This window comes from Panulirus ornatus, chromosome 35 (genome assembly GCF_036320965.1).
Source record: "Panulirus ornatus isolate Po-2019 chromosome 35, ASM3632096v1, whole genome shotgun sequence".
Classification (NCBI taxonomy): domain Eukaryota; kingdom Metazoa; phylum Arthropoda; class Malacostraca; order Decapoda; family Palinuridae; genus Panulirus; species Panulirus ornatus.
The window spans coordinates 9,035,687-9,062,184 of NC_092258.1; the positions used below are offsets into that span (position 1 = coordinate 9,035,687).

Sequence of the window (26,498 nt, forward strand, 5' to 3'; positions counted from 1 at the left end):
CGTTTAAAGACGAAGTAGTGACAAGCGACACAAGTAGAACAGAAACCATTGCCACTGTTCTTCACATCGCCTTCTCTCCCACAGGAAGCAAGTGATACCACGTGAGGTAGAGGACATTCATGGACACATCTCATTATCAGCAAATGTGCAAGAAATGAAGCGAAGCTGATGGAAAGAAAAAAGTGAAACTGTTCCGAAATCGCTTCATTTCGTATGTAAATGAAATATCGGAACTATGTTCAGTTACTGACCTGCTACATGCAAAGGATGAGACATGGAAGTGGACTAACTTTTGATGAAGCAGAGAGAGAGAGAGAGAGAGAGAGAGAGAGAGAGAGAGAGAGAGAGAGAGAGAGAGAGAGAGAGAGAGAGAGAGAGAGAGAGAGAGAGAGAGAGAGAGAGAGAGAGAGAGAGAGCACGACTAAAGTTTAAACACCCAACATGTCTTCGACCTTTACGCCGTTGGGTGTGACAGACAGCGTTCCCTAACCACAATATTGATGACTTCGAAGTGTCGAGTCTTTCTCCTAGCCAGAAGGTCAGGCCAGGAGCCACATGGGTGAGAGTTAAGTTCGGCAGATATTGTGGGACGGAGGTCACCACACGGCACCAGGCGGAGGGGAAGGAAGGGTTGTGTAGTGAGGTGCCCTCCTGGTGAAACTGAAGGGAAAGGAGAGGGTTATGTGCCCTTCAGATGAAGCTGAGAGATGGGAAGTGTTGGTATTGCCCTCCGGGTGAAGATGAGGGAAGAGAGCGGGTGTGTGGTGTCGTCCAGTTGAAAATGAGAGGAGCATCATGTAGCTACCTGATGGTAAAATGATTAACCAGGTGAAGAGACAGTTCATCTGCAAACCTTTATCACGAACCGTCTCTCGCCACAAAGAAAACTGTTCAACTCTTCTCTCCTCATCGTTCGCACGTATGGATCACCTCTGCATCTGCCCATATGCTTGAGCCATTTAGAAAGATATCTAAACCTTAAGATATCTAAACCCAGTTCAGATATCATCGGCGCCTTAGTTGCCTAGCCTTACCGAATTGCCCTAAATGTCTGATGTTCCCAAAACACTGCTGAGAAGAGGAGTGGAGGAGTTGTATTCCTCTGACGCTCCTCGTCTCGCCAGTGAATCATTTACAAAGGTCATGTCCATCCTCGTGGTAACTTGTGCAGCTACATTTGGGAGAGTTCTCCTAAGAACTCTTTGGTTCGGGTATGAAAAAAAAAACACACACAAAAAAACACCTGTCTGACCTTTACATTACAACGACCAGGAGTCTTTCGCTTCACTCCTTCCCCCTTCTGTTCATTTAGATTTAGGATTTAGAATCTAGGATTCTATTACATTTCTGCGGCAGATTTCTTCGTAATAGACCATCAGGTCAATTGGTATTTGGTTTGCTCATGTACTCTTCTTTATTGGAAATTTACTTCCTTGCTCTCTTCCTTCACGTACCTCTCCCTGAACTCCGTATTTAACCAGCGGCTTCACTACCAATATATTCCAAATATTACGCATCATTATTGCCAATAAAATTTCACTTACAGCTGTACTGTCAACCACATTGTTCAAAAGAACATCTGCCTCCTTCGTAATTTCAGAGGAAATCCAGAATTTCTTATCACATATTGAAGAAAATATATATCGAATTGCACTTTTGGTAGACAGCCAATTAAATCGACCCTCATTGCTAAATATGGTAATTTTTTTGTGGGTCTTTGATTTGTTTTACATAATTGAATTAATAAGAGTGTGTGCTCATGAGTCATTTTATACCCTCATCCTAAATCAGTTCAGAACATTCATTAACTCGCTAAGCCTCAGCTGTGGAGGACAATACTGCCATTATAACCCCATTATTGATCGTGTGGGATTAAGCCAATTATATTGGTCAGTCTCCCCACCATATCCGCGTGGAGATCTCTGGTGATTAACAAGCGACCGCACACACCAGCCAGTGATCACCCACACCACAATATCTACCAGTCATCATCCCACACCACAACATCCACCAGTCAGCATCCTACACCAAAACATCCACCACTTATCACCCACACCACAGCATCATCCAGTCATCACCCACACCACCAACATTCACAACACACATAACATCCACCAGTCATCACCCACACCACAACATCTACCAGTCATCATCCACACCACAACATATACCACTCATCACCCACACCACAACATCTACCTGTCATCACCCACTCCACAATATCTACCAGTCATCATCCACTCCACAATATCTACCAGTCATCATCCACACCACAACATCTACCAGTCATCATCCCACACCACAATATCCACCAGTCATCATCCACACCACAACATCCACTACTCATCATCCATCCTACCAACAGACTGTGAGGACTACAGCACCAGGGAAGGCCTTAGTGAACCGCCTGCCTGGATTAATCACCTTTAATCACCTGTAGTAATTATCCTCTGGCAGATAATAATATGAGGGAGGGAAGGGGAAAGTGCTGCCAATGGAGGAACAGATGGGCATCGTGTTCTGGTCTGTTTTGCAGTTGATCTTACATATTTTTTCTGAATCACATTGTATCGAAAAACCATCACCTTAAAGTAGATTTGCCTAACCAAGCGCAGCCTTACCAACCGATGAAATAAATGGATTATTATCGAATTACATTTATGAAAATGGCTCTAAACTGGAGTCTCTGTTTTATTAAAGTGCTGTGAGCGAGATCCCATTAGGGGATTAACAGTGGTTGGGAGCTCCGGAAATCTGTGATGACAGGCAAGCATCAAATAAGATACAGAGAGAGAGAGAGAGAGAGAGAGAGAGAGAGAGAGAGAGAGAGAGAGAGAGAGAGAGAGAGAGAGAGAGAGAGAGAGAGAGAGAGAGAGAGAGAGAGAGAGAGAGAGAGAGAGAGAGAGAGAGAGAGAGAGAGAGTGTGCGTTGTGGTTGTAAGACGACGAAGTGGGGAACACAGCGCGGCAGGGAACAACACAGCAGTGTAAGGAGCAACAGAGCACTGCAGTGAGTAACAAAGCAGGGCAGGGAATAACACAGCAGGGCTGGGGGCTATACAACAAGGCAGTGGGCAATATGGCAAGGCAGGGAAGAACACAGCATGGCAGAGAACAACACAGCAGGGCAGGGAACAACCTACCAGGGCAGGGAACAACACAGCAGGGCAGGGAACAACACAGCAGGGCAGGGAACAACACAGCAGGGCAGAGAACAACATATCAGGACAGGGACCAACACAGCAGGACAGGGACCAACACAGCAGGGCAGGGAACAACACAGCAGGGAAAGGACCAACACAGTAGGGACAGGAAGAACATAGTCAGGCTACGACCAACACAGGAGAGCAAGTTGAACACAGATCCCTCAGTTTCCTGAGGGACAAGTGTGGTACAATTGAGACAGATGTCTGTCAACTGTTGCCTCATCTGCCACACTGCTAAATAAAGGCAGAGACGCCCTCCTCTGCGGACTGTGTCACACAGCTCTGTGTAACGGAGACTCCCATCTGGTGGTCGGGGCTATGGCGCCTCTCACAGCCGCAGCCACCCACCGCGCTGCGTGGCTCTCCCAATTAATAAGGATGCGGAGGGTTGCTGGATGCTGAGATTACAGGAGACAGATATCTGCGCAATGGCGAAAATGCAGGAGGTGGCCGGGAAGGGAAATATGAGGTGATTACACGAGGTAATTTTACCCAGGGGTAATTATTCTTAATGACGACGCGGGAGAGAGGAGTAATGAGGGTACCAGAGCGCACAGGTGTGAGGCAGCCCCACTGCCCGGCTCTCTGTCTGCGGTAACATCGATGAAACAGCGGAGTCATACGTCTGTTTGAGGGGGTCGTCTGGGTGCGATGTCTCCTCGTTACTCTCCTCCTCGAAGGTCGAGCATATTTTCTTTTCTCTCTAAGTGAGACCATTGGCGAAAGAGTCTCATCAACTTACTCTCTATTCTGGGTTAGCTGATAGTGAATATGGAAATTTAAGCTTGATACCGTTATGCTTAACTTGGCAGAAAACAATAATATTGCTGTATGTAGAAATATTGATACAGATATCTTTAAGGAAGGACGTCATGGGGATGACCATGGAGGTAGAGGAGCTTCTGAAGAAGAGGTAATGACATCGATGCTCGCGAAAGAGTGGAAGAGAAGGGCTCGATGATATTGAGGTACCCACAAACCGTAATACTAAAAGACAAAGTTCGTTTGTTCACTGGTCGTGAAAAGTGAGAATTGGTATAGTAGGGGGGAGCCTTTGAAGTGTCACAGAGAGAGAGAGAGAGAGAGAGAGAGAGAGAGAGAGAGAGAGAGAGAGAGAGAGAGAGAGAGAGAGAGAGAGAGAGAGAGAGAGAGAGAGAGAGAGAGAGAGAGAGAGAGAGAGAGAGAGATTCACTCCTGTTCCTTTCATCTTCCACACTATTCATCAGTCGTCACTGAAGGACCTGTGCTTATCCTCCACGTATGCACCGGGTGCCACTTCACATTCAGGACGAATGAGACGAGTGTGGTGAGGTTCTCCTCTCATGACGATACCACCCTGGATGACGCTTGAGTTCGAATCTATTGAAATCGAAAGCCAGTCCTCTTCTAGCTCCTGGGCCTCTGTGTCCAGGAAGGCAAAACATCTTCCCACATAACCACAGAAAGTGATTCGATGTGTTGATAAATTCCATTTCCTTAGAAGCCTCCAGCGTGGCATGGGCTTCAAGACAGCACTGCTCTCTCTTTCTGTTAATCCTATACGCAGCAGAGGAAATGACTATCAAAGAAAGGGGTTGTGTTAAAGAGAGATCTTACACTGAATCAGAGCGGGGGCTTTCCAGTGTAGGAGTGTGGAGTGATAGGGGTTGAGGTTTCTCCAAGAACTACCCCTCCCTCATCACTGATTGGCTGGATTAGCAATGCTCATCACAGTATTTCTCTATCATCATCGTCTGGCTGAGGCTTCTTGTGACTTCCACTGCCACAAGATAATTACCTGAAAATTACATTTTGTAATAACTGTATGCCATGAGTCCTCCCGTAGGGGGACATGAAGTCTGTATCTTGGGTAAGGTGGGGGGTGGTGGACACAATGAGGACCTGTGGGTGAAGTGAGGAGTTCTGGTTGAGGGGAGGGGTGTACAAGGAGGGTGATGCGGCATCTGGCCTTAGCCAGCCGACAGCTTGTAATCGGCTCAAGTTTCCCCTGGGGTATCCATGTCCTAGGACGTAGCCCTCACTGACTGGCTTAATGAACCTACCAGGAGTGTCTACGTCCGGGATCATGGCCCTTAGTGGTGGAGCTAGTGAGCCTGCCAGGGATGGTGCTTGGTATATAAGAATAAAGAGAAATATCTATATGGAAAAGGATGACGCAAGCAGTGGGTAAGAGTACATGGAGTCAAAGCCACTTCATCTCCTATTTAAAGAACTTACTCAGGTGGTTATTCTTAGCTCCCCATTTAAAGTGAAAATCCATACTAAGACCTTCAAGTCTCAGTTTGATTGTCGAATCTGAAGTTTTGTTAAGCCCCCTAATCAGTAAACTTCTCAACACTTACCTTTAAGGAACCTCGAACCTTGCTTACGAGTCGAAGGCACCGAATCTCCTGCATCTCTACCCCTTGGAGCTATGCTGTTGTGGGTATGGCGGGGGATCTTGTTGCTAGATCTGGTGATGCTGTCGACGTGAGGCAAGTGTGTGGTGTGGGTGACGTGGGATACATCAGCTTTAGCGACAGGATAGGTAATGTGCCCGGGGGCTTTGGGTGTGATCGCATATCCATAATGAAACACAAATCAGGTTGCAAATACGCTTTACATGCAAGTTACCAGAAAACATTAATGCCCACGGAAGCTTCAGCGGTTCCCTAGACTTAATATTCCGCCGGCGATGAACCGGTTTCGACGCGGCAATATCGGTTTCCGAATCTGCGTTACATGCCGAGACCTGAGCATGGTTAAACAGTGACCATAAATTGCATCTCTGTTGAGGTAATTTCTATGCCTCTCTCTCTCTCTCTCTCTCTCTCTCTCTCTCTCTCTCTCTCTCTCTCTCTCTCTCTCTCTCTCTCTCTCTCTCTCTCTCTCTCTCTCTCTCTCTCTCTCTCTCTCTCTCTCTCTCTCTCATACCTTATTCTTCACTGTGGTAGGAGGATCAGGAAGGAGAGCTATCACCTCAGAATGTAGGTACTGGAGCCACTTCGGGTGGATGAAGAAGTACAGACTGTCACCTCGGTGTCCAGCACACCATAAAGGTTCATTAGCTTGAGAAGTCCGGTATATTCTAATGGACCAAGAAGGACACTGTGTTCCTCAGAGCTTGAGGAGAACCGCTGACGAAGGACTCCATCGGTCATCGGAGACTAGTCTTGACTTCGATGTCGATGGCCTGTGAGGAAGGAAGTTGTCGTTGCCGGACTTCGAAGTCACCTTCGGTGAGGCTGTATCGTTCAGAGTGCAATATTATCCTCGAAGAACTTTGAGCTCCAAAGGAGTCCATCACTTCCCTGCTTCTGATGATAGTGTTATGACGGTTTCAGGAAGCTGAGGTGTGGATAGTGTATAGATAATTGACTCAAAGTACGCAAGATCTTATTCTTTTCAGCTACGTTGTGGACAGGAGTTATCATGAGTAGCTTAGCATAAAGTTTCTTACGGTTTGTTGTAAAGTCATGGAATAAGAGGTTGATTTTCAATTACTGAGTTCAGCAGGGGAAGTCGAGTTCAGCAGGGGAAGTCGAGTTCAGCAGGGGAAGTTGAGTTCAGCAGGGGAAGTTAAGCTCATTCATATGGCAAGATCGTACGTACTTCGTCGCTTATAGAAAACATCCACGCTCACAGATGACTCAAGATCGGTCATTAGCAACAGTGGGGCAAAATTCAGAAGCTCATTCTGACAAAGAAAGACAAAATGAAAGAAAATTCTTCCTGGCGCATCATGGCTGCCAAAAGTTTCACTGTTGATATCTGTCCTTTACATGACAAGTCTCTGATTTTTTTTCTCTTCGTGGAGTGTTATTGTGTTACGGACATAATGCTTTAACTATGTGAGCCTCGCCTTTTCAGGCTTTCAATATCATGCTCCTGCAGGAGGGATTATGTTCGATATATCTCATAAGTCTCAAATATTCTCTGGATTGCGATTCTTGTTCGCCTCGCCATTAGGGGTTATGCTTCGACATTTAGCTCTGGTATGGACAACAGGTGATTGTGTTTAAGGGAAAATATTATGGAAATTATATTAATTTGCTAAAAAAGATGGTGATAATTGTGAGTCGAGAGAAGGCAAGTACGCTTCTGTCAATCTACGTCTTTGTTCTGTGATTTCAGGGCAAGTAATAGACAGAATACTGAGTGAGCAAGGAAGTCTGGACAGGTGACAAGAACCTCCTAACCCAAGTTCCCCTACCGCAACTCTCTCGCTAACCCCAGCTCATCTAACGCAATCCCCCCCAAAAAACTCCGGCTCCCCTACTGCAACTCACCCCTAACCCTAGCATATCTACCGCAACTTCACCCCCTAACCTCAGCTCCCCCACTGCAATTCCCCCTAACCTCAGCTCTCCTACCGCAACTCCCCCACACAACACCGAAACAGCGCTGGAAACATTCCAAAAATTTGTGTGGAATCTGACATTCTATAACAATGGCAAAGTCATACATAAAGCGATCAAAATGCAGCAGTAGCAGGAGCAGGAGTAGCTGGAGTAGCAGGAGGAGTAGGAGCAGGAGCAGCAGGGGAGCCAATGGGAGCAGTAGAACAGGCGCCTCCACCACAGGATGTGTCCACATGCAGATATCCTGTGTTAGAACTCCCTCCCTCTACACCCTCACCACTAACCCTTGGACTTGTACTCACGCCTGACATACACTCCCTCCCTCTATACCCTAATCATCCACCCTGGAATTGTACTGACGTATGACTTACTTTCCCCTCGTTAATCCCATACTTACACTCATTACTACCCAAACTTACACTCCCCTGCTATCCATAACTATGCATATTGTTGACTATACTTACAATCCTTCCGACCAGCGATTATACTCCCTTCTTCCCATACGTTTACCCTTTCCTACCAACACAAGCCTGCTTGACTGATTTTCTGCCAGCCACATCCTCAGCCAGTGCAGCTCACAGCCTGCACCACTCAGCTGTCAATGCTGCTGCCAATACCTTCCTGCCACAGTGATGAAATTCCACAGCTCGGCAGATGGTAGATCTGGTCAATGGTAAAATATTGTGTTACTGCGAGGTATCTAAGATCAACCATATTGCTGCCTCCTGAGACCTGATGATACAAATGTACCTTACTGTACCTCCTCACGATACAGTAGAGTTACGGTACGTAACGGGAGACTCACTGCTCTTCAACAAGGCATGCAGGATCGAGGGTTTTGCACATACTGTACCAATTCATTGTAGAAGGCGCCATCAGATCTGTATCTATAAAGTGAGATGATATCTATGTTACATCTCACTAGAGGTACCGCATTCATATCCTAATGATCTAAAACATTACTTGTACCACACTCAACGATACTATATTCTGCTGTAACTTTCACTAATGAGGGGAAGAGTGGTTTTGTGCCCTAATGTCTTTTCCAACGTTTCCCAACTGTATTGTCATTAAAAGAGATCCTTATCACTATTAAAACTCCTGTTGTCACCATCGTCTAACGGGACCCACTTTACTGTAATGCCATCCCACGGTGTACGTCACATTGGTGGTACTACATCCTATCGTACCATCACTTTATCTCAATTCAGAGACTTCCCTTGGTACACCACGCCAGGAACTCATGGGTTAGGCCGATGGCTTCCTGGGTCAGTACTCGCTAATAATCAAGTTCCCCAGGAAACGCCGACGAGATAGAGGGGGGGTCAAAAGCTCCTCTCGCTGTCTTGATCGTCCCTTCAAACATTAACTGCTGACATTGTGAGGTACTTCAAGGCAACCTTGTCTGCCTGGCCTCCCTCTGATCGCTAAGTGATGGCCTGCAGAAAGTTCATAGAGCGACCGAGTGAAGCCTGAAATCAAACTTAAACAGTTCAACTCCTATCCCTCGAGCCCACGTACGTGCGTTCCGACGTGCATGCCAGTGCATGAGAACTTTTATTATTCCTGGTGTTTCATTACGAGTCGACCGAGGCTCCTGTCAGTCAACTGGACATCACACTCGTCCACTAGACTGCTTCCGCTGAAAGACTCACTCTCTACAGTGGTTCTAAAAGGGTCGAGACCGAAACGTATGTGTAAATGTCAATACAACAGCGTCGCTGTTTATAGTGTGTTGCTGAGTCCGCGATTCCTGCCCCAGCTGTAGGATCCACCTCACACTAAGGTGAAGACGGTGGTCCCAAGCGGTACACTGTTCCCACTAAATCGGCAAATCACTCCTGATGTATTGTTTTGTTATCTTGCAGTGGCAAACGACGTAGTACCTGCTATTACTGCTACTGCTATTACTGGATCAGTTATCATTACTACTTCTATCACTACGACTTTGATTACTACTACTGCTATGACTGCTACTGCTGCTGTGAATCGTTTTGTTAATCAAGAAGGCAGGAGTGGTTACAGCAAACGTATTATGTTATGGCTTTTACTGTGATGGGTGACATTAACCAAGTACTTCAAATATCACTCAACATTATTACTCACTAGTCACAACGTACAGCTTATCCCTTGTAGTATTCCTCTCGATGAGCCACCTCGTACTTCACACAACATATCGTCCTCAGGATGATCCACTTCCTCCCTTACATAGCCTACCTTCTCCTCCAGATAATCCACCTCCTCCCGCATGTAATTCATCTCGTTCTCGCCAAGATCCACCTCGTCCTCCACATTTATTCAGCCTCCAGTTTGACCAAGAAAGCGCTGAGGAACCTCCAGTTTACTGGGGTCGGTTGCCAACGCTCTCCTCTTCTTGGAGAGTCGATAGCTAACGAGAAGACCCTCTGGCTGGCTGTAAACGTCTTCACAGGAAACCCAGCGTCGCCTTGGTAGTTATGGCCAAAGTTGCCCCAAACTCCATCGCTTCGCCATGTTCTTGTGTAGTCTTTTTTCCCTCCCCCCTTTAGGGATGATGATCTTATTGCCTGTCTGAAAGTTGGTCAATCAGGGAGTTCTCTGTGTGTTGATGTCTGGCGCTACGAGGAAGAGTCATCAGAGTTGGTTCCCCTGAGAATAATATGGTAATCCAATAACAACCCGACCTTCTTTCTTGCGCAGGTTCATCGTCTTGTACGAGACCAACACTTTATAGAATCCAGGACCGTTTGTGGCATCCAAGCACACAAATCTAGATGTGATATTTCATTGTAAACTGATGTTTGAAGTTGAATTCCATCATCATGTGGGACGAAAGTCACTCCATACCGTTAGCTGAGCTTAAGCTCATCCATCTAAGTTACCTGAGCTACAGCCGACCTTAAGAAAGCATTAGCTGAGTTGAAGATTAATTTCATGAATCTCTTAAGGATTTATCTATTACTGTTTTGTTGTGTCAGTAAAGAGGAGAAACTTTGCTAGTACAGGAATATTTTTTCACACTTCAAGATCATTCTTATCTTTAAATCTAAACCACCATAAACGGTAATCGGTTTAATACTATGTTTACGTATTCATTCTATATATATATATATATATATATATATATATATATATATATATATATATATATATATATATATATATATATATATATATATATATATATATATATATGTATATATATATATATATATATATATATATATATATATATATATATATATATATATATATATATATATATATATATATATATATATATATATATATATATATATATATATATATATATATATATATATATATATTATCCCTGGGGATAGGGGAGAAAGAATACTTCCCACGTATTCCCTGCGTGTCGTAGAAGGCGACTAAAAGGAGAGGGAGCGGGGGGCTGGAAATCCTCCCCTTTTTTTTTTTTTTTTTTTTTTAACTTTCCAAGAGAAGGAACAGAGAAGGGGGCCAGGTGAGGATATTCCCTCAGAGGCCCAGTCCTCTGTTCTTAACGCTACCTTGCTAATGCGGGAAATGGCGAATAGTTTGAAAGAAAGAAAGAAAATATATATATATATATATATATATATATATATATATATATATATATATATATATATATATATATAAATATATATATATATATATATATATATATATATATATATATATATATATATATATATATATATATATATATATATATATATATATATATATATATATATATATAATGATAATTATAATGCTTTCGACATTATATCCCCAAAGCCTAACAGATCCTTTGGTAATGCTGTAGATTTCCAAAAGGATTTAGGAAATTTGCAAGCGTTAATTCAGGCAGATGTTGGCTCTGCCCAGCATTGCAACTGACACCATTTCATGCAGGTCCCGCTGGGTTCGACATAATCTGAGAATATCAATTAAGCAACTTCGAAATTATCTTCATCACTTACATATAATGTATATGAGTGCCGATGAAACCAAAGACACATATATACAAATATATATATATATATATATATTATATATATATATATATATATATATATATATATATATATATATATATATATATATATATATATATATATATATATATATATATTATCCCTGGGGATAGGGGAGAAAGAATACTTCCCACGTATTCCCTGCGTGTCGCAGAAAGCGACTAAAAGGGGAGGGTCATTCACTATCTTCACTACACCCATAATTCATTTATGCCCTTGCCAGGTAGATCAGGTACAAAACATTAGGTTATTTACTAACTTCACTACACCCTCACCTCTACTTACGCCAACTTCACTACATCCTATCCTTCCCTTATACCCTTTTCGGGTAAGACAGGTCTTTTGCTAACTTCACTACACCTTTACCTTCACTTACGCCTCTGCCAGCATTTACTATCTTCACTACACCCATAATTCACTTACGCCTTTGCCAGGTAGTTCAGGGACGAAAGATTAGGTCAGTTGTTATCTTCACTACACCCTTACCTTAAAGCCCTTGAAGTTTAGGTTAGTTATAAAAGATTAGGTCATTTACTATCTTCACTACATCCTTACCTTCACTTACGCCCTTTTCGGGTAGGTCAGGTATACACATTCTCATTGTAAGCTAGTGGGTGGTGATTCAGAGGTTTGTGGCATATCTTCACTACTCTTATTCTCCTAACATAACTCCACTACTCTTGACGGAGTTTGTGGCATATCTTCACTACACCTATTCTCCTAACATAACTCCACTACTCCTATTCTCCTAACATAACTCCACTACTCTTGACGGATCTTGCCTAAATTTGCATCTGGGATATTGTGGTGTCTTCGTTGTCTCACACACACACAAAAACATGAATCACTGAGATGGCTTTCGTCACCAAACCAGTCATCGAGAGTGGATTCAAACCTGAAGAAATCGACATTGCTCTGCCACTGAGCCTCGATATCTCCTTCAGCGACATAGACTCTGAGATTGATAGCTCATCTCCCGAAGCATCCCTCTCCCTTGATGAGGTCGATGTAGCTGCAGGGCCATCTTCCCCCCTCCCCTTTCACCATTACATCTCCATCTTCCAGCTACATCGTTACGCCAAACGTTTGGCTCAGGTTAAGACTGAGCGCGAGAAGAGGAAGTGGAGAATACCTCGTGTTTCAAAAGAAAATTTGGAATATGAGACAGTGTGCAAGAGAAACCCTACCCGGCCTAAAGCACTTAAAAGTGTTCCTAGAGGCAGAAACCAGGAGGAGAAAATATGTTGAGTTCCTTTGGATTTTCTTTGATGCAGAGGTGGAGAAAAGTGAGGGATCAGGGGAAGAAGAAAACTATTTGTCTTCAGTCGATGGTGATCTTTCTGAAGAGGAGGAAATGGGATATCTCTCCCCTTCCAAGTTCGTTCAAAATGATAATGGCGGTGGTTTTGTTATCTCTGTCTCAAGCTTATGTTCAGCCTCCTTGTCAGAGGAGGAGACTCCAAGGAAATCAGAGGAAAGCATCGGTTACGACACGTCTCAGCTTCCCTCAGACTTGAGAGTTTCTTCAGAGGACAAGACTACTACGTCTAAGGGATCAGGAGATCCCTCTCCGAGGAGCATATTGGACTTGGACAACGAGACTTACCTGTTTTGAAGATATTTTCTGTTTCTTTCAGTACGAGATGTACCGATGGAAAGGAGAGTCTCCCAAGTTATCTATCAACTTATAGATTTCTTGGGAGAAAAAAAAAAACTTTTGAAATTGAATTTTAAGTACATATACATGTTTATGTGATTGTGTCAATGATAAACTTTAGCATATATATATATATATATATATATATATATATATATATATATATATATATATATATATATATATATATATATATATATATATATATATATATATATATATATATATATATATATAAAACTATATTTATAAACATTATGTATATAAACTTTAGTATATGTATACGTATATATGTATTTCTATGATACTACTTTGATAGAGTCCGTCTATGGGGCTTCGAATATCGGATTAACGTTTGGATACTTTTTTCTGACTCCTGCAGGTCTGTCCAAAGGCTACAACAACTACAACTACAACTACGATGAGACCTACTACTACGACTATGGTGATGGCGAAGAGGAGCCTCCCAGTTTCTTGGCTCGATCTCAGACCTTTACAGTCGAAGTGGGACAGTCCGTCATCATTCCCTGCGATGTGGAGAACGAAGGTGAGTGAGATCCTCGTCATATGTCCCTTTGCATGCTTCCTGCCTCTTTAATAATTCTCTGTAGTTGTGTTGTTAGAGAGGTCATGGTCTTTACTTGACTAACGTCTTAATAGATTTTCTGTAGACTGTAAAATAGACACCGTCTGTTCATACTCTGTTCATACTCCTGCAGTTCTCCTTTGGACTTTCGTATTTACACATTTTCATATGTATTCTTCGTAAGCTACCTTGTTACAGATTAGTTTCTACTACCTGATCATTCCCTCAGTCCCTCTGTAGTACCATGTAAACCAAGGTATTCTGGGAATGGTACCTGAGCACCTCCACTGTAGGTACCATGTAAACCAAGGTATACTGGGAATGGTACCTGAGCACCTCCACTGTAGGTACCATGTAAACCAAGGTATACTGGGAATGGTACCTGAGCACCTCCACTGTAGGTACCATGTAAACCAAGGTATACTGGGGATGGTGCCTGAGCACTCCCACTGTAGGTACCATGCAAAGGTTAAGTTAAGGCAGATATTTGCTTAAGCACAAGTGGATTCCTCTCTAAAACAAACACGCAACGTAGGTTCTCAGAATCTATTCTCATAGATATATCTTCACAGACTGGTAATTATAGATTATCGAGTCTAATGGTAAATATGGATTATCGAGTCGAATGGTAATTATGGATTATCGAGCAGACCGGTAATTATGAATTATTGAGTAGAAGGTTGAGTTAAAATCGTGTCATTACATGAAAGGCATAGTTTACCGAACATAAAGTTGAATATATATTGATTCCTCCATTTCGTCGAGTCAAGCTTAGTTAGTTTCTGTGAGCAACATTCGTGGTACTACCTGGACATGGCCGGCAGGGGAATGGCGCTTGTGAACCATAGAATATCATTGTTCTATATCCTACTTCCTTGCCGTAGTGCATCATCATACTCATTACCCTCCCATCTGTGACGAAATGTTGATACTAGAAGTATTGCATGATAACAACCTTTGAAACGGGATTATTAACGAGGAGCCGTGTGGGCGTGGATCCTTGCAGGCACCAACAAACTCATCATCAAGAAGATTCCTGCTGGCGGTGTGAAGGAGAAGCTACTGTCGGTGGGGAAGCAGAAGGTGACACGCGACCGTCGCATTATCGTGGACGGAGCACGACTCACCATCTCTCACGCTCGACCTAGGGACGCCGGCACTTTCCTCTGCCAGTTCGACTTGGAGCCACCCATAGAACTCAAGCACACACTGGACGTGCAGTACGCGCCTTCCATCAGGTCCCTGGCACCACCGGAGCAGCACGTGGCCAAAGGATCGACTGTGACCTTAGAGTGTAAGGCACAAGGGAACCCTGAGCCCATCATACGCTGGTCTCGTCAGGAAGGTCCTCTTCCTTCGGGCCTGCGCAGTGAACAGGTCAGTCACACATGCCATCATCTCAACACTCATGTTTTCTCACATAAGTCTGTAGTTAAGCTACAATGCTATCGTTATCATACCCTAATGTCTTGATTGTGGTGTGGGTTGCACCAAACTTAAAAGGCCGTAATGTCTGCAACTCTGCAACCCATCCTTTACATACATTACTGTGACACAGTCATGAAGTCATGAGTAGCTTTTTCCCCTCTCTTTGTCACTTCGACGAACAAACAGAGTAATTAGAGACATGTTCGTGTTTTATGGTTATCTCTTTCCTTCTGTCCCTCACACTTGGTTTTCCCCTCTTTACTTCACATACTAACTGCGCCTACGCCACCTGGCTTGCCATCTCTTCAGGGAAAGAGCCTGACGCTTGAGGGCGTGGACCGGCATGTGGAGGGCACCTACCTTTGCACTGCTGACAACGGGATAGGGGAGCTGGCCTCGGCAGCCATGTCCGTCACAGTGGAGTACCCACCGGAGATCACCACTGAGAAGGTCAGTTGATAGTTCTTGTCACTGTATGAATCACCTCTGAGAAGGTCAGTTCAAACACAGTTCTTGTCTTTGCATAAATCACCACTGAGAAGGGCAGTTGAGACACAGTTCTTGCCGTTGTATAACCAGGGTTACACAGCACTGAGCTACCACTCTCAGGGTATGCAAATATTTGTCATCTATTATGTCGACTTCCTCATGTCATTCTCGAGGTGCTTCTGTAATTACTCAGCCCAATGTACGTGACGTAATTTTGACTAACCTAAGATAGGATAATCAGAGCAAGATTGTTGTATAAAGGGAACAATATCTTAACCACTGGGAAACGTATTAAGGCTATAGCAGTATACTCCCTTACCAGTTAGGATCATATACTAAGTTCCAGTCATTCAGGAAAGTTCTATATAGTTTTGCGACAGCAGATGGACGAATCTCAGTCTTGTCTCACACAGTTAACCATGTCTTCCGTCCTGTGGGTTACAGGCCATCGTACGGACTGGCGAGGGAGACCACGTCGAGCTGGTGTGCCTAGTTCGCGGTCGTCCGTCCCCTGACGTGACCTGGACGCTGGACGGACGCCAGCTTCCCGACACGGACATGGACACGCAGCTGCACCTACCAGACCTTACCAGTGGTGGTTACGACTCCCAGAAGGACCACCTGAGCCTCACCCACGCCGCCCACCGCCACACCCTCACCATCAAGAATGTCTCCGAGAAGGACTTCGGGGCTTATGTGTGCATCGCCGAGAACGTCCATGGTCAGAGGAAAGCAGCCATACAGATGACAGGTGCGTGTGTACGAGACCTTGTTCAGCTCTCTCTCTCTCTCTCTCTCTCTCTCTCTCTCTCCACTGTGTGTGTGTGTGTGTGTGTGTGTGTGTGTACTCAAGTGCTCATCTCTACCTGTCTGGCTCTGCATGAGACAATGAATTCATCTGTCTGTATCATTTTCCAACTTAGTAAATCTTAAGTCAGCCTTATTGATAAGCCAAGTCACTTCGTGATTTTCTTATTCCCACCCCCAGGTCTTTGACAGCCAGGTTTTCATCTTTCCCTCCTCACTTATTCTTGACTAAGCCACCTCACACTCTCCTTGTCTCTGCCAGATCCCCGTAAGAAGCCTTACTCTTTCCCTAACTAGGACCTTCTAAACCACCTAACATGATCTCCACTTTACACTCTCCCTTTCCTCACCCTTCCTGGCCAAGCCACATGGCACTTTTTCTCTACCAGACCACCGTAAGCCACAATTTTCCCTCTCCTCACCAGGATTGCCCAAACCACCTCAGCTGACAAGCAGCCCCAATGGCGGCGAGAGCACCATGTACACCCTCACCTGGGAGACGGAGAGCTACTACCCCATCACCGAGTTCCTCATCAAGTACCGGAAGACTCAACTTGGGGCATGGCAGGTGGGTGACCGTGGGTGGAGGGAAAGGAGCAGCGCTGCTGTTCCTCCCTGGCGTTGGATGACCAGTGATGGAAGGAGTGAAGTAGGGGCCCTGGTACTCCCATGCTGGGGTGACTGAGGGTGTGATCAGTGGTGGAAGGAGTGGAGTAAGGGCTCGAGAGTTCCCTTGATTGGGGTGGCAGGTGGGTGACCAGTGGTAGAAGGAGTGGATTAATGACTCATACACTCTCAAGAATTATGGCAAATGGATGACCAGTGGTGGAGTTATGGGAAAGGTAGCTCCTGTGTTCTGCTAAGGGTAGGGCAGGTAGATAACCATTGATACAATAGAATTTGCTCTGATGCTCTTCCCTACTTCCTCATTATCGATAATCCTTTCTTGCATTTAAAGTGAAATGTTTAACGTGAAGGAGAGGTAAAATTCGTTGATATTTCAAGGTACATCATCAAGAACAGATTCAGTATAATTGGTTGAGCATTTTGCTACGACCACTCCAAACAGCCGGTGTCTAATGATTTTAACTGAGCTGTTGTGCAAGCTGACTTTATCACTTATCTTAACTCGTACCTAACAGCCTTGCTAAGACAGCGGCTCCTCCCTGGCTGCCTCATACATACACATACATAGCGTCTGCTAAGTTAAAGCGTCTTTCCCCTGTGTCTGCAGACTAATCGAACAATGGTGATGGCCGGGTCTTGGGAGAACGTGTCCCAGATTGTGGACTCGGTGAATGTTAGCAGAGATACGCGTCACTCTATGGCCTTCACGCTGACGGGGCTGGAGGTGGCCACAGACTACGTGGTCGTCGTCAGGGTCAGGAACAAGTATGGCTGGTCGGCAGAGTCCGAACACTTCCACTTTTCTACCAAGAAAGGTAAGGCTTGAGTGTACAAGGTGTCCAGCTATCTTTATATCGGGAAACCATACACTTCAGTCTACTACGGAGGGTTTCTGATAAGACAAATTGATTAATCTAATTGCCATTCTGGACCAGTTCTGAAAGTTGTCACTTTATCAGATCAACAAAATAGAGATTTAGCTTAGTAGTTTCTTCATGACATCTAAAAACTAAAGTTATATAATGAAGAAAAGATAGCTGCTGGTGATTTCACTGACACATTTCATATACAGTACATTTCAAACGCAGATTTTGTAAAGTAAATGAAGATACAAGGCAAATCTACTTCAGTCAACACGTATGTACAATTTGTTACACTGACGTCTCAAAGATTTTGTTATCATTAAACCTATTATTTCTGATATTTCAGCCATGGCGGTGCTCCAGTCGACCAGTGGGGCGAGAGGCCAGTCAGTCACCCTCTCCGTAGGGCTCCTCCTCCCACTCTGTCTCATGAACATCTAGAGAACAATGTCCTGTGAAAATCCCCCCCTCCCCCCCAAATGAATACCTGAAATACCCAGCACCAGCAAACGCTTATTCCCATAATGACAAATGGCCCATGAAACCACCCCCTCCTTTTAAAGATCTCTTGACATGACTGGACCTATGAAAGTATTATAATGATAGTGTTTAGGCAAATAACAAGAAGAAAGTTAGAGCACGGACTGGATAAGCTACCAACCATTCAGAGGGAAAAAAGAAAATGGAAATCAGTGCCAGATGGGGCAGCGAGAGTAGGCCCATAAACATAGCGGCAGCAGCAGTAGCACACACACACACACACACACACACACACACACCCTCCCTCCCCACTCACTCAGTGTCTTTGGATGAGCCTGCTCATGTCTAGTGCTCGGAGGAGAAGACTTTTTTTTTCTTATGTTGTTGTTGTTGGCTAGTGACTCACAGAGAGAGATCGCTAGAGCCTGGCGAGCCCCACCCCCCAAGAGGCACACCTGTCCACTGTACATTTATGCTGTGTGCGTTAGCATTTTCGGTATAATTTCTTAACTGTACTGAAATTAGGATTACCTTCATATTTAGGTGTAGCATGAAGCCATGGTTTGGTTCTGCATCCTCCACAACTTCAGGCGATGAAAACTGCTTCAGATATAATCCGGGAAAGTAATCCATCAAATGTAATTCAAAAGTAATATAAGTATTAGATGACATTCCCTCGACGGTGTCGCCTGGAAAACCCGATGCATTATCATACTGCCTAACTAGAGCCTTGGTTTTGTAGTCATAATGCCCTGGTATATGGAAATATAGTTGGATGATAACCTGTAACTGATAAAGTGTGTATAGGGAAATTACTTTGTAAATATTCTCGATATTTGAGGAGTTATCCGTAAAGCATTTTATGCCATTCTGGTCAGGAATTTCTAATGAATTATGTCTCATATATATATATATATATATATATATATATATATATATATATATATATATATATATATATATATATATATATATATATATATATATATATATATATATATATATATATATAGAATGTAAACATGTAGGTGTTGCTGGACTTCGGCAACAAGAGGTTAAGGCAACGAATGAAAAGCCACCCTTGGCCAGGCTGCATCACTGGACGTACAGTCTCGCCTCGTCAGGGAATTTTTCACTCCAAAGGAGTTTTTATTTTGCTGCTACAAGAGGTAGCGCAACCTTGGGCTGCTGGAGCCTCTAGAAATAAGTCCTGAGTAACACCAGAACCTTTTTGATAGAAATTGGTCCTGGTGTGTGTGTGTGTGTGGGTGTGTGTGTGTGGGTGTGTGGGTGGGTGGGTGGGTGTGTTTGGGTGTGTGTGTTTATGTTTTGTGATCATTTCCATGTTTCTGTTTATCTTTGAAGGTGTGCGGTGTAGGTATATGTATGTGTTTATGTGATTGTGCACATGCGTGTATGTATGATTATGTTGTGTGCTTGTGTGTTTGAGTTCATCATTCGTATATGTATGGACGACGTGTTTGTGCTTATGTGTATCTCCTGTATATGCAGGGATCATGTAATATGAGGGAATGTATACTGGACATGTATAAGTGTCTGGCTTTCATATAGACAGGCGTGTCTGTCTAGTCACCTGGTTGTGGAATTGGAGTTAAGTGTTACCATATGCGGGATGTACAAGCCTAAGTTTGTAGCTACTGTCACCTTCAAAACTTGATGGATGGGTCTTTGGTAACCCAACTAGGACATTAGATATTCATTCTGAATAATTCTCTGACTGATGAAAACGGTCTAGGCATCTGAATAAGACAATATAAGAAGATTTCAGTGAAATAGTAAAGAGGCTGTTTAGTTCTCTTAATAGGAGTTCTATGGAGGATTTACCCACAGGGTGGTTGCCTCAATCTAGGACTGTGATTATTATCATCACTATCGTTATCATTATCATTCTTATCAATAATATCTTTAATGTTATCATCATTGTTTAACCTCAGGACCCCTTTTCCTATGGGATCCTGCAGCTTCATGGCTGTGCTTCCATTAGTAGCAAGGAAAGGATAGACTCCAAGACATTTGAAGTGAGAAGCTCTTCGATGCGATTGTACTTCGATGATACAGCCTCATCCAAGGTGACTTTTCACTCGCAGCGTAACCGTAAGCAGGCGGAGTTCGGCAGCGCCCAACCCCAGACTTGCCAGTGCAGACGAAATTACACATGGATGTATTTCAACTGGTTCCAAGACAAAGATTATTCTGTCTGTCTCTGTTCTGAGGGAAATACCTTCAATACTAGACGAAATACAGGAAGTCCACCTAGTGGTGGGCTAGAACGGGGTACTGGGAGGCTGTGAATCTATTCTGTAGAAACAGAGATGGATTGGAACAAATCAACCAATGAGTTCTGATCTCCCTTGGAGGACTCACTACTGGAAACTGGAGCCAAGATATGGGTCAGAGCCGAAAAGGTTAAGACCAGAAGATCAGAAATCGGTAAGTTAGGAACTGGATCAAAATGTATGAAGTGACTAGTTTCTCATATTCCTTACTATGATCACACTTGTCGATCAGGAAGGCTTCACGGTATACTAGCCTTAACGTCAGTGCCTGAGGACTCACAGCCTAAGAAGACAGTGTTCGATAGATGAACAAGATGAGACTTAGAGCTATAGAGGTCACATTTCAGACAGTCAGATCTACTTAGGTTACAGTCCTATAAGTGAAAGCAAGAGGTCCGACCTTAGAGTGTTTGAACCAATAGATCTGTGTTGGAGACGTCAATAAGAGTGAGTGCTGATACCTTACGTCATTTATACCTATTACCAATTTATCTAGAAGTAGATAGTCAACACAGAGGTTGACTACAGTAAGGTTGCACTAATCTAGCTGTATACGACAAGGTAAAGTAAGTTGTGAGACTTTAATTAAAACGAGTTACTTGACAGGTAAGTAAGTGTAGGAGTTGTCTAAACGACTCTGTACGGATACCTGGCGACGCTAACGTAAATTAATTGGGTGAATTCGGTGTTTCTGGTGTCTTTTTGTCGTGTTTACGGCAAGGGGTGACGTTAATTAGGACTAATTTACATACAGCAGGGATGATGTTATTAAGCAGTTTTGTCCATACGGAGGGGGTAACGCTAGTGAGTACTACTGTATGTACAGAGGGTGGGTAACAGAAATGAGTACTTTTGCACAGAAGGGATAATGCTATTCAGTCCTTTTGTGTATAAAGCCGGGGTAACATCACTGAGTACCACTATAAAGTATATACAACAAGGGTAACATTAAGGGAGTCTATTGGCTTCAACTACTCTTGTTTGGTCAGTCATTCCATGTGTTAACATTCCAATAATCCTTTTCAAGAAAGAGCACTCTGTCCTCATTCGTAGCCGAGCAATGACCTGTGATTCTGCATCCATCACTATGTGTGGAACAATACTGGTTTAGTCCCAGATAACAGCTTGTGCCAAGACGGTCGAAGCGCTTTCACAATTTTCAGTGGCCAGGTCTCCAGTTGCCTCGCAACCTTTTCCTTTGTTAGCTAAATAAGTTAAGGTCGCCTGGACTGATCTCGAAAAGATTTCTAGTTTTTTTTTTTTTACTTAGTCCACGAACCATCTTGGGTAGCTCGCTGTCACTGTACTCTTTCTCTTCTATGTTTCTTTACTCAAGTAAGGTGACTAAAAATGAACACAGTATTCAAAGTAGGGACACACGAATGAGCTTAACCTAACCTAAGCTAACCTTACTTCACAGACATGAATTCCGGTGCCCTGCTCGCGTAACCTAAATTTACATCCGTCTTTTTTTTTTACTGTTTCTACGCGCCACAGTCCTGGCTTTAGTTAACTGGAGATTATCGCATCTTAGTCTTTTAGGAGACGTATCTCCACAGAGTTCGGTTTTACTGCCAGTGTTTAAGAGTCGCCGATTTTCCGCTATCAGAATAAATTTGTCGTCTCTGAACTCAGTCCATCAGTTTCTTCAAGGCATCTAGTATCTGTAAAGGTAAAGCTATTCTAGCTATACTTCTCAGTCTGGTAACGTCTGAGACTTTTGATATACTTAAAGAAAAAACTGCGTATTATCTGTGTCCTTTATATACAAACAGAATGAGAAATGGTCCTAATACTGATCCCTGTTACATTCCACTTGTCACGTCTAACTATTCTGAGACTTGACTGTTATTCACTATGCTGTTTGGGGTCAGACAACCAGTTTTATAGAACTGCTAAAGGAACAATGAATGAATGACAATACATTATTTGAGCTGCGTCTTGCACACGAGAGAGAAATGATATGCTAAAGAAGATATTGATTTTCTATGTGATGGGTTAAAATGAAGCACCATTGTTAAAGTTAACAGCACCAACGCATGTGTCAGTATAGACAGATCAAACTTTCATTATCAATAGAACTGTACTCCATGTGTGAGCAATGTTCCATGTCATGCTTTGCCTTGACGGACTTACCAACTGTGATCTCACAGTGACAAATAGCTTCAACCAGCTGGGACCGGAACTCAGGGCTGCAACTATCATATTACTGACTCACCAGCTGCATGCCAGCTGGGATGAATACACCCTGCCAACTGTGACTCTCACACAGGGTCTTCATCTTGGTATGACTGGCACGCCATCTGTGACCAACCTACGATTAATACCTCCACCATTGTGGCCAACATAGAGGATGATGACCTTAATGTAAAAGTCTCACTAGCAGTGAATGCTGCTTTGATAAACAGGTTTGCAGTTACATATTATGGGTCTCAACGTTGGGCTGTGAGACGACCACGAGACACTTCCCCAGGTGTGGCCAGGTGGCTTATATATATATGTGGTCTTCATTGAAAGGCTCAGCGGTAACTCCCGAAAAGACATGGGTCAGTTCATTGTGACTGAGATATTCCTGGTAGATAACATGTCTTTTTAGGGTAACTTTTTTTTTGGCCTTTTCAAAACTTGCACATTCCATGATCAAGGAAAAGAAATGACATAGAATACTGGAGAAAATAAGATTATATATACATATTTCAAGATATACCTTTGTAAATATTTTTCAAGTGAAATTATTTGCTATTATTTCCAGGGTTATTCTGCTGACGCCTGAGGTGCGTATGTGTTCACCAGTTAAATGTATTGCAGAGGATAGACTGGAATCCGTTCCATGTTATTCTTGCATACCATTAGCCACAATCTTTCTCAGTGCTATTCAGACATTATGTATGTAAAAGAAATCTTTATACATACTACTCTCGGAAGTTTGTGGTAAGATCTGTTGTACGTATGTATGTATGACGTTGGATTTAGTGGGTTAAGGTAACTGAGCCAGAATCCATACCATACGTCAAACATACAAAGTACAGAAATAGGTTTCATTATCTGTTAAGACAATTGATATTTTTGCAAGATAACCTTAGACTCGTGTAATATCAGTATATAATGCTATAATAACAAAATGGCTGACTTAAACCAACATATAGGTTCTTATAAGTATGGTAAAGTGCAGAAACTCTACTACTCTTACGAAAAGATTAATATATGCAATATATGTGGTCAGCAATTGAAACTTCCGTTCGTTGTTCGCTGTTTATTTGATACCGTTTTCCTGCAAAGGCTCTGGTTACAGTGATGTGTAAAGTTTCCATTCGATTCTGACATCTGTGCCAACTTGACAGACGTCCATCCAAGTCCAGAGGAAACTGAGCTCATAGTCTAAGTAGCAAATGTTATCAGAATTTACACCACACATCCATCATTCTCTTACAACGGCACTAATATTCTTATCCCACTCGATCTTGTGTAATTGTACAATGTTGAAGAGTTGCACTGTTTTTCTTTTTTTTTTTTCTACATATGATTTTGTAAATTAGAATTTCTATTCACATTCCCTTACACTGTATAATTCATAATAAAACCATTCACTGTTGTCCAAGGGTGCTGACAAGAACCGCCATTGTACCTGCATTGTATCATGAAACCAAAATTGTGTGTCGACGTGTTTTCGTGATTCTTTAAGAGGTGTCTTTGTCATGTTTATCCTGACAGAAAGACCTCATAACCTTTCTTGGCATGTTGGTTCCAATCTCTTAAATTCAGGTTTTGTTATGATTTCTTTACTATGTTTTACTACCAAATCAGTGAAATGCTATAGTTATTTTTATGGTTCTGATCTATTATGAAACGAGTTTGTTTACGTTTGACTTTTTTCCATTTTGAGTTATCGTTTTTAGGCTGTCATGGCACAGTGAGTTAATGTTTTCCCTTTTCTTAGGATATGAAAGTAAGATAAGTAAATTCTCTATCGAACTTTTAACTTAATAGGTTTCCAGACCGTCTTTGATGAAGAGGCGACAGTGTCACTTCCCGAGTCGCTTTTTCCCCTCATGTTTGCAAAATTTTGTTGCAGTTTTACAATTGAGAACTCATAACATATACGTAAAGGTTAGGGAGTAGTATAAGGCGTAGTGCTGTTTGAAACGGACGGACTTTGCGAACGATCGAGTAGCATGATATATGATATGAATATTAATTTTGCGTTCCTTGCTTTTCTTGATCCTATCTTTAATGAATGAAAACAGCATTGTAGGGAATCAAAGCATCTAAATACGAATTAAGTTTCCTTGTCCATGAGCGACGTTATAGTGAGACAACGTAATAAAACTGTAACATCGTAAGTCGAGGACTTACTGTATAGTCATAGAGAATTAGAATCTTTTCCACTCGTACAAGTAACTAATTCATAACTGTAATAGGTTTTTTTTTATTCATTTTTTGGTTAATATGATATGATAAGCATATGTTTTTAGATTTCATCTTCCTATCATGATGTGTTTCCATATTTTTTTCTTGTCCTGGTACAATGATCATGGTTTTCAGAATTAGTGGCGGAGAGGAAGTGTTACATGTATTGTATACATTTGATGCTGTTCATCTAGTCATAACATATTGATATAATGTTGTTAAGTGTCTGAAACTGAATGTTCATGAAGAAGAAAAGATGCATCCATTTACTTCAAGTCATTGCTGGATAACAGCAGATACTGCTCATTCATTATGCATACCATCATAACATCTTATACATTCCCTTCAGTGGCTTTCTTTCTTTTGTATACAATGTATGTGATGACGCTGTATGTTTTCACCAGCTGACCCGTGACTCTATTTGTGTTTTGTATGAACATAAAGTTTTTCTAAGGGATAGCTATACCCTGGAGGGTAGGTGATATCACAGTCTACTAAGATACCTTGCTTGTGGCTGAACGTCGAATCTGAATATGCAAAATACAAATTTTAGTTGAAAAAATAGATAACACTTTTTATGAACTGAAATGTTCCAATATTTTTTTTTGTTCATTCCATATAATCAAATACCTGAAATGATGATTTGCATATAAGATAGTCCCAGTTGTATAAAATGAGAGCTTATGATTTAGTCAAATTATTGAATAGGGTTCTGGATGTGTTCTTCTTTGGTTGTTTATGGTCTAGCCATTCTGAATTGCATCAGTGTGCTAGATGAAAGCCAAGGCTCTTTCACCGTAAGCTTCATGGAAATTATTACTTTTTATAATTGTTATGTGTACTGAGTACACATGACCATATAATGTATGTGTGAATGTCTATGTATTGTAAATAAATGTTCTTTGTAAATGAAAGGATATGGTATTAACCAAACCTCATCATGTTTCATTGCATAATTCAAATCTTAATCAATCTCTTTCTTTTTTTTCATGTTTCTCCTAGATGTTAGATTTATCATTTCTTAAGATAATATGAATAATAGAAAAACAAAACACTTAGGAGTTTTGGTACTAGATTACTGCAATAGGGTACGTGAGGGCAACTTGGGCAAAAGTTGTTTTTACACGAAATGATAGATGTGAGAGGGAAAGGAGAGAGTCAAAAAGTACAAGACTGTATTCATAATATACATAAAAAAAGGCACAGGTTTAAAATCTGTCTATAGTTTTCTTGTCACCAAAAATCTTACAACTGCTTTATCATTTTTCTCTGTGATGTATTATTCGATTACAGTTAACCTTTCATCAC

General features: G+C 42.4%; 1 protein-coding gene across 1 annotated transcript in view; it reads left to right on the forward strand.

Annotated features, from left to right (window-relative positions):
- Nucleotides 1-26,104, forward strand: part of LOC139760129 (lachesin-like) — a 79,435-nt gene extending 53,331 nt beyond the window's left edge. Inside the window, exons 2-8 of the mRNA XM_071683013.1 lie at nt 13,589-13,753; nt 14,799-15,169; nt 15,530-15,670; nt 16,154-16,460; nt 16,942-17,084; nt 17,751-17,958; nt 18,353-26,104. Coding sequence (XP_071539114.1) covers nt 13,589-13,753; nt 14,799-15,169; nt 15,530-15,670; nt 16,154-16,460; nt 16,942-17,084; nt 17,751-17,958; nt 18,353-18,447 — 1,430 coding nt within the window. The 3' untranslated portion in view covers nt 18,448-26,104. The remainder of the gene's footprint in view (nt 1-13,588; nt 13,754-14,798; nt 15,170-15,529; nt 15,671-16,153; nt 16,461-16,941; nt 17,085-17,750; nt 17,959-18,352) is intronic.
- Nucleotides 26,105-26,498: the final 394 nt, after the last annotated feature.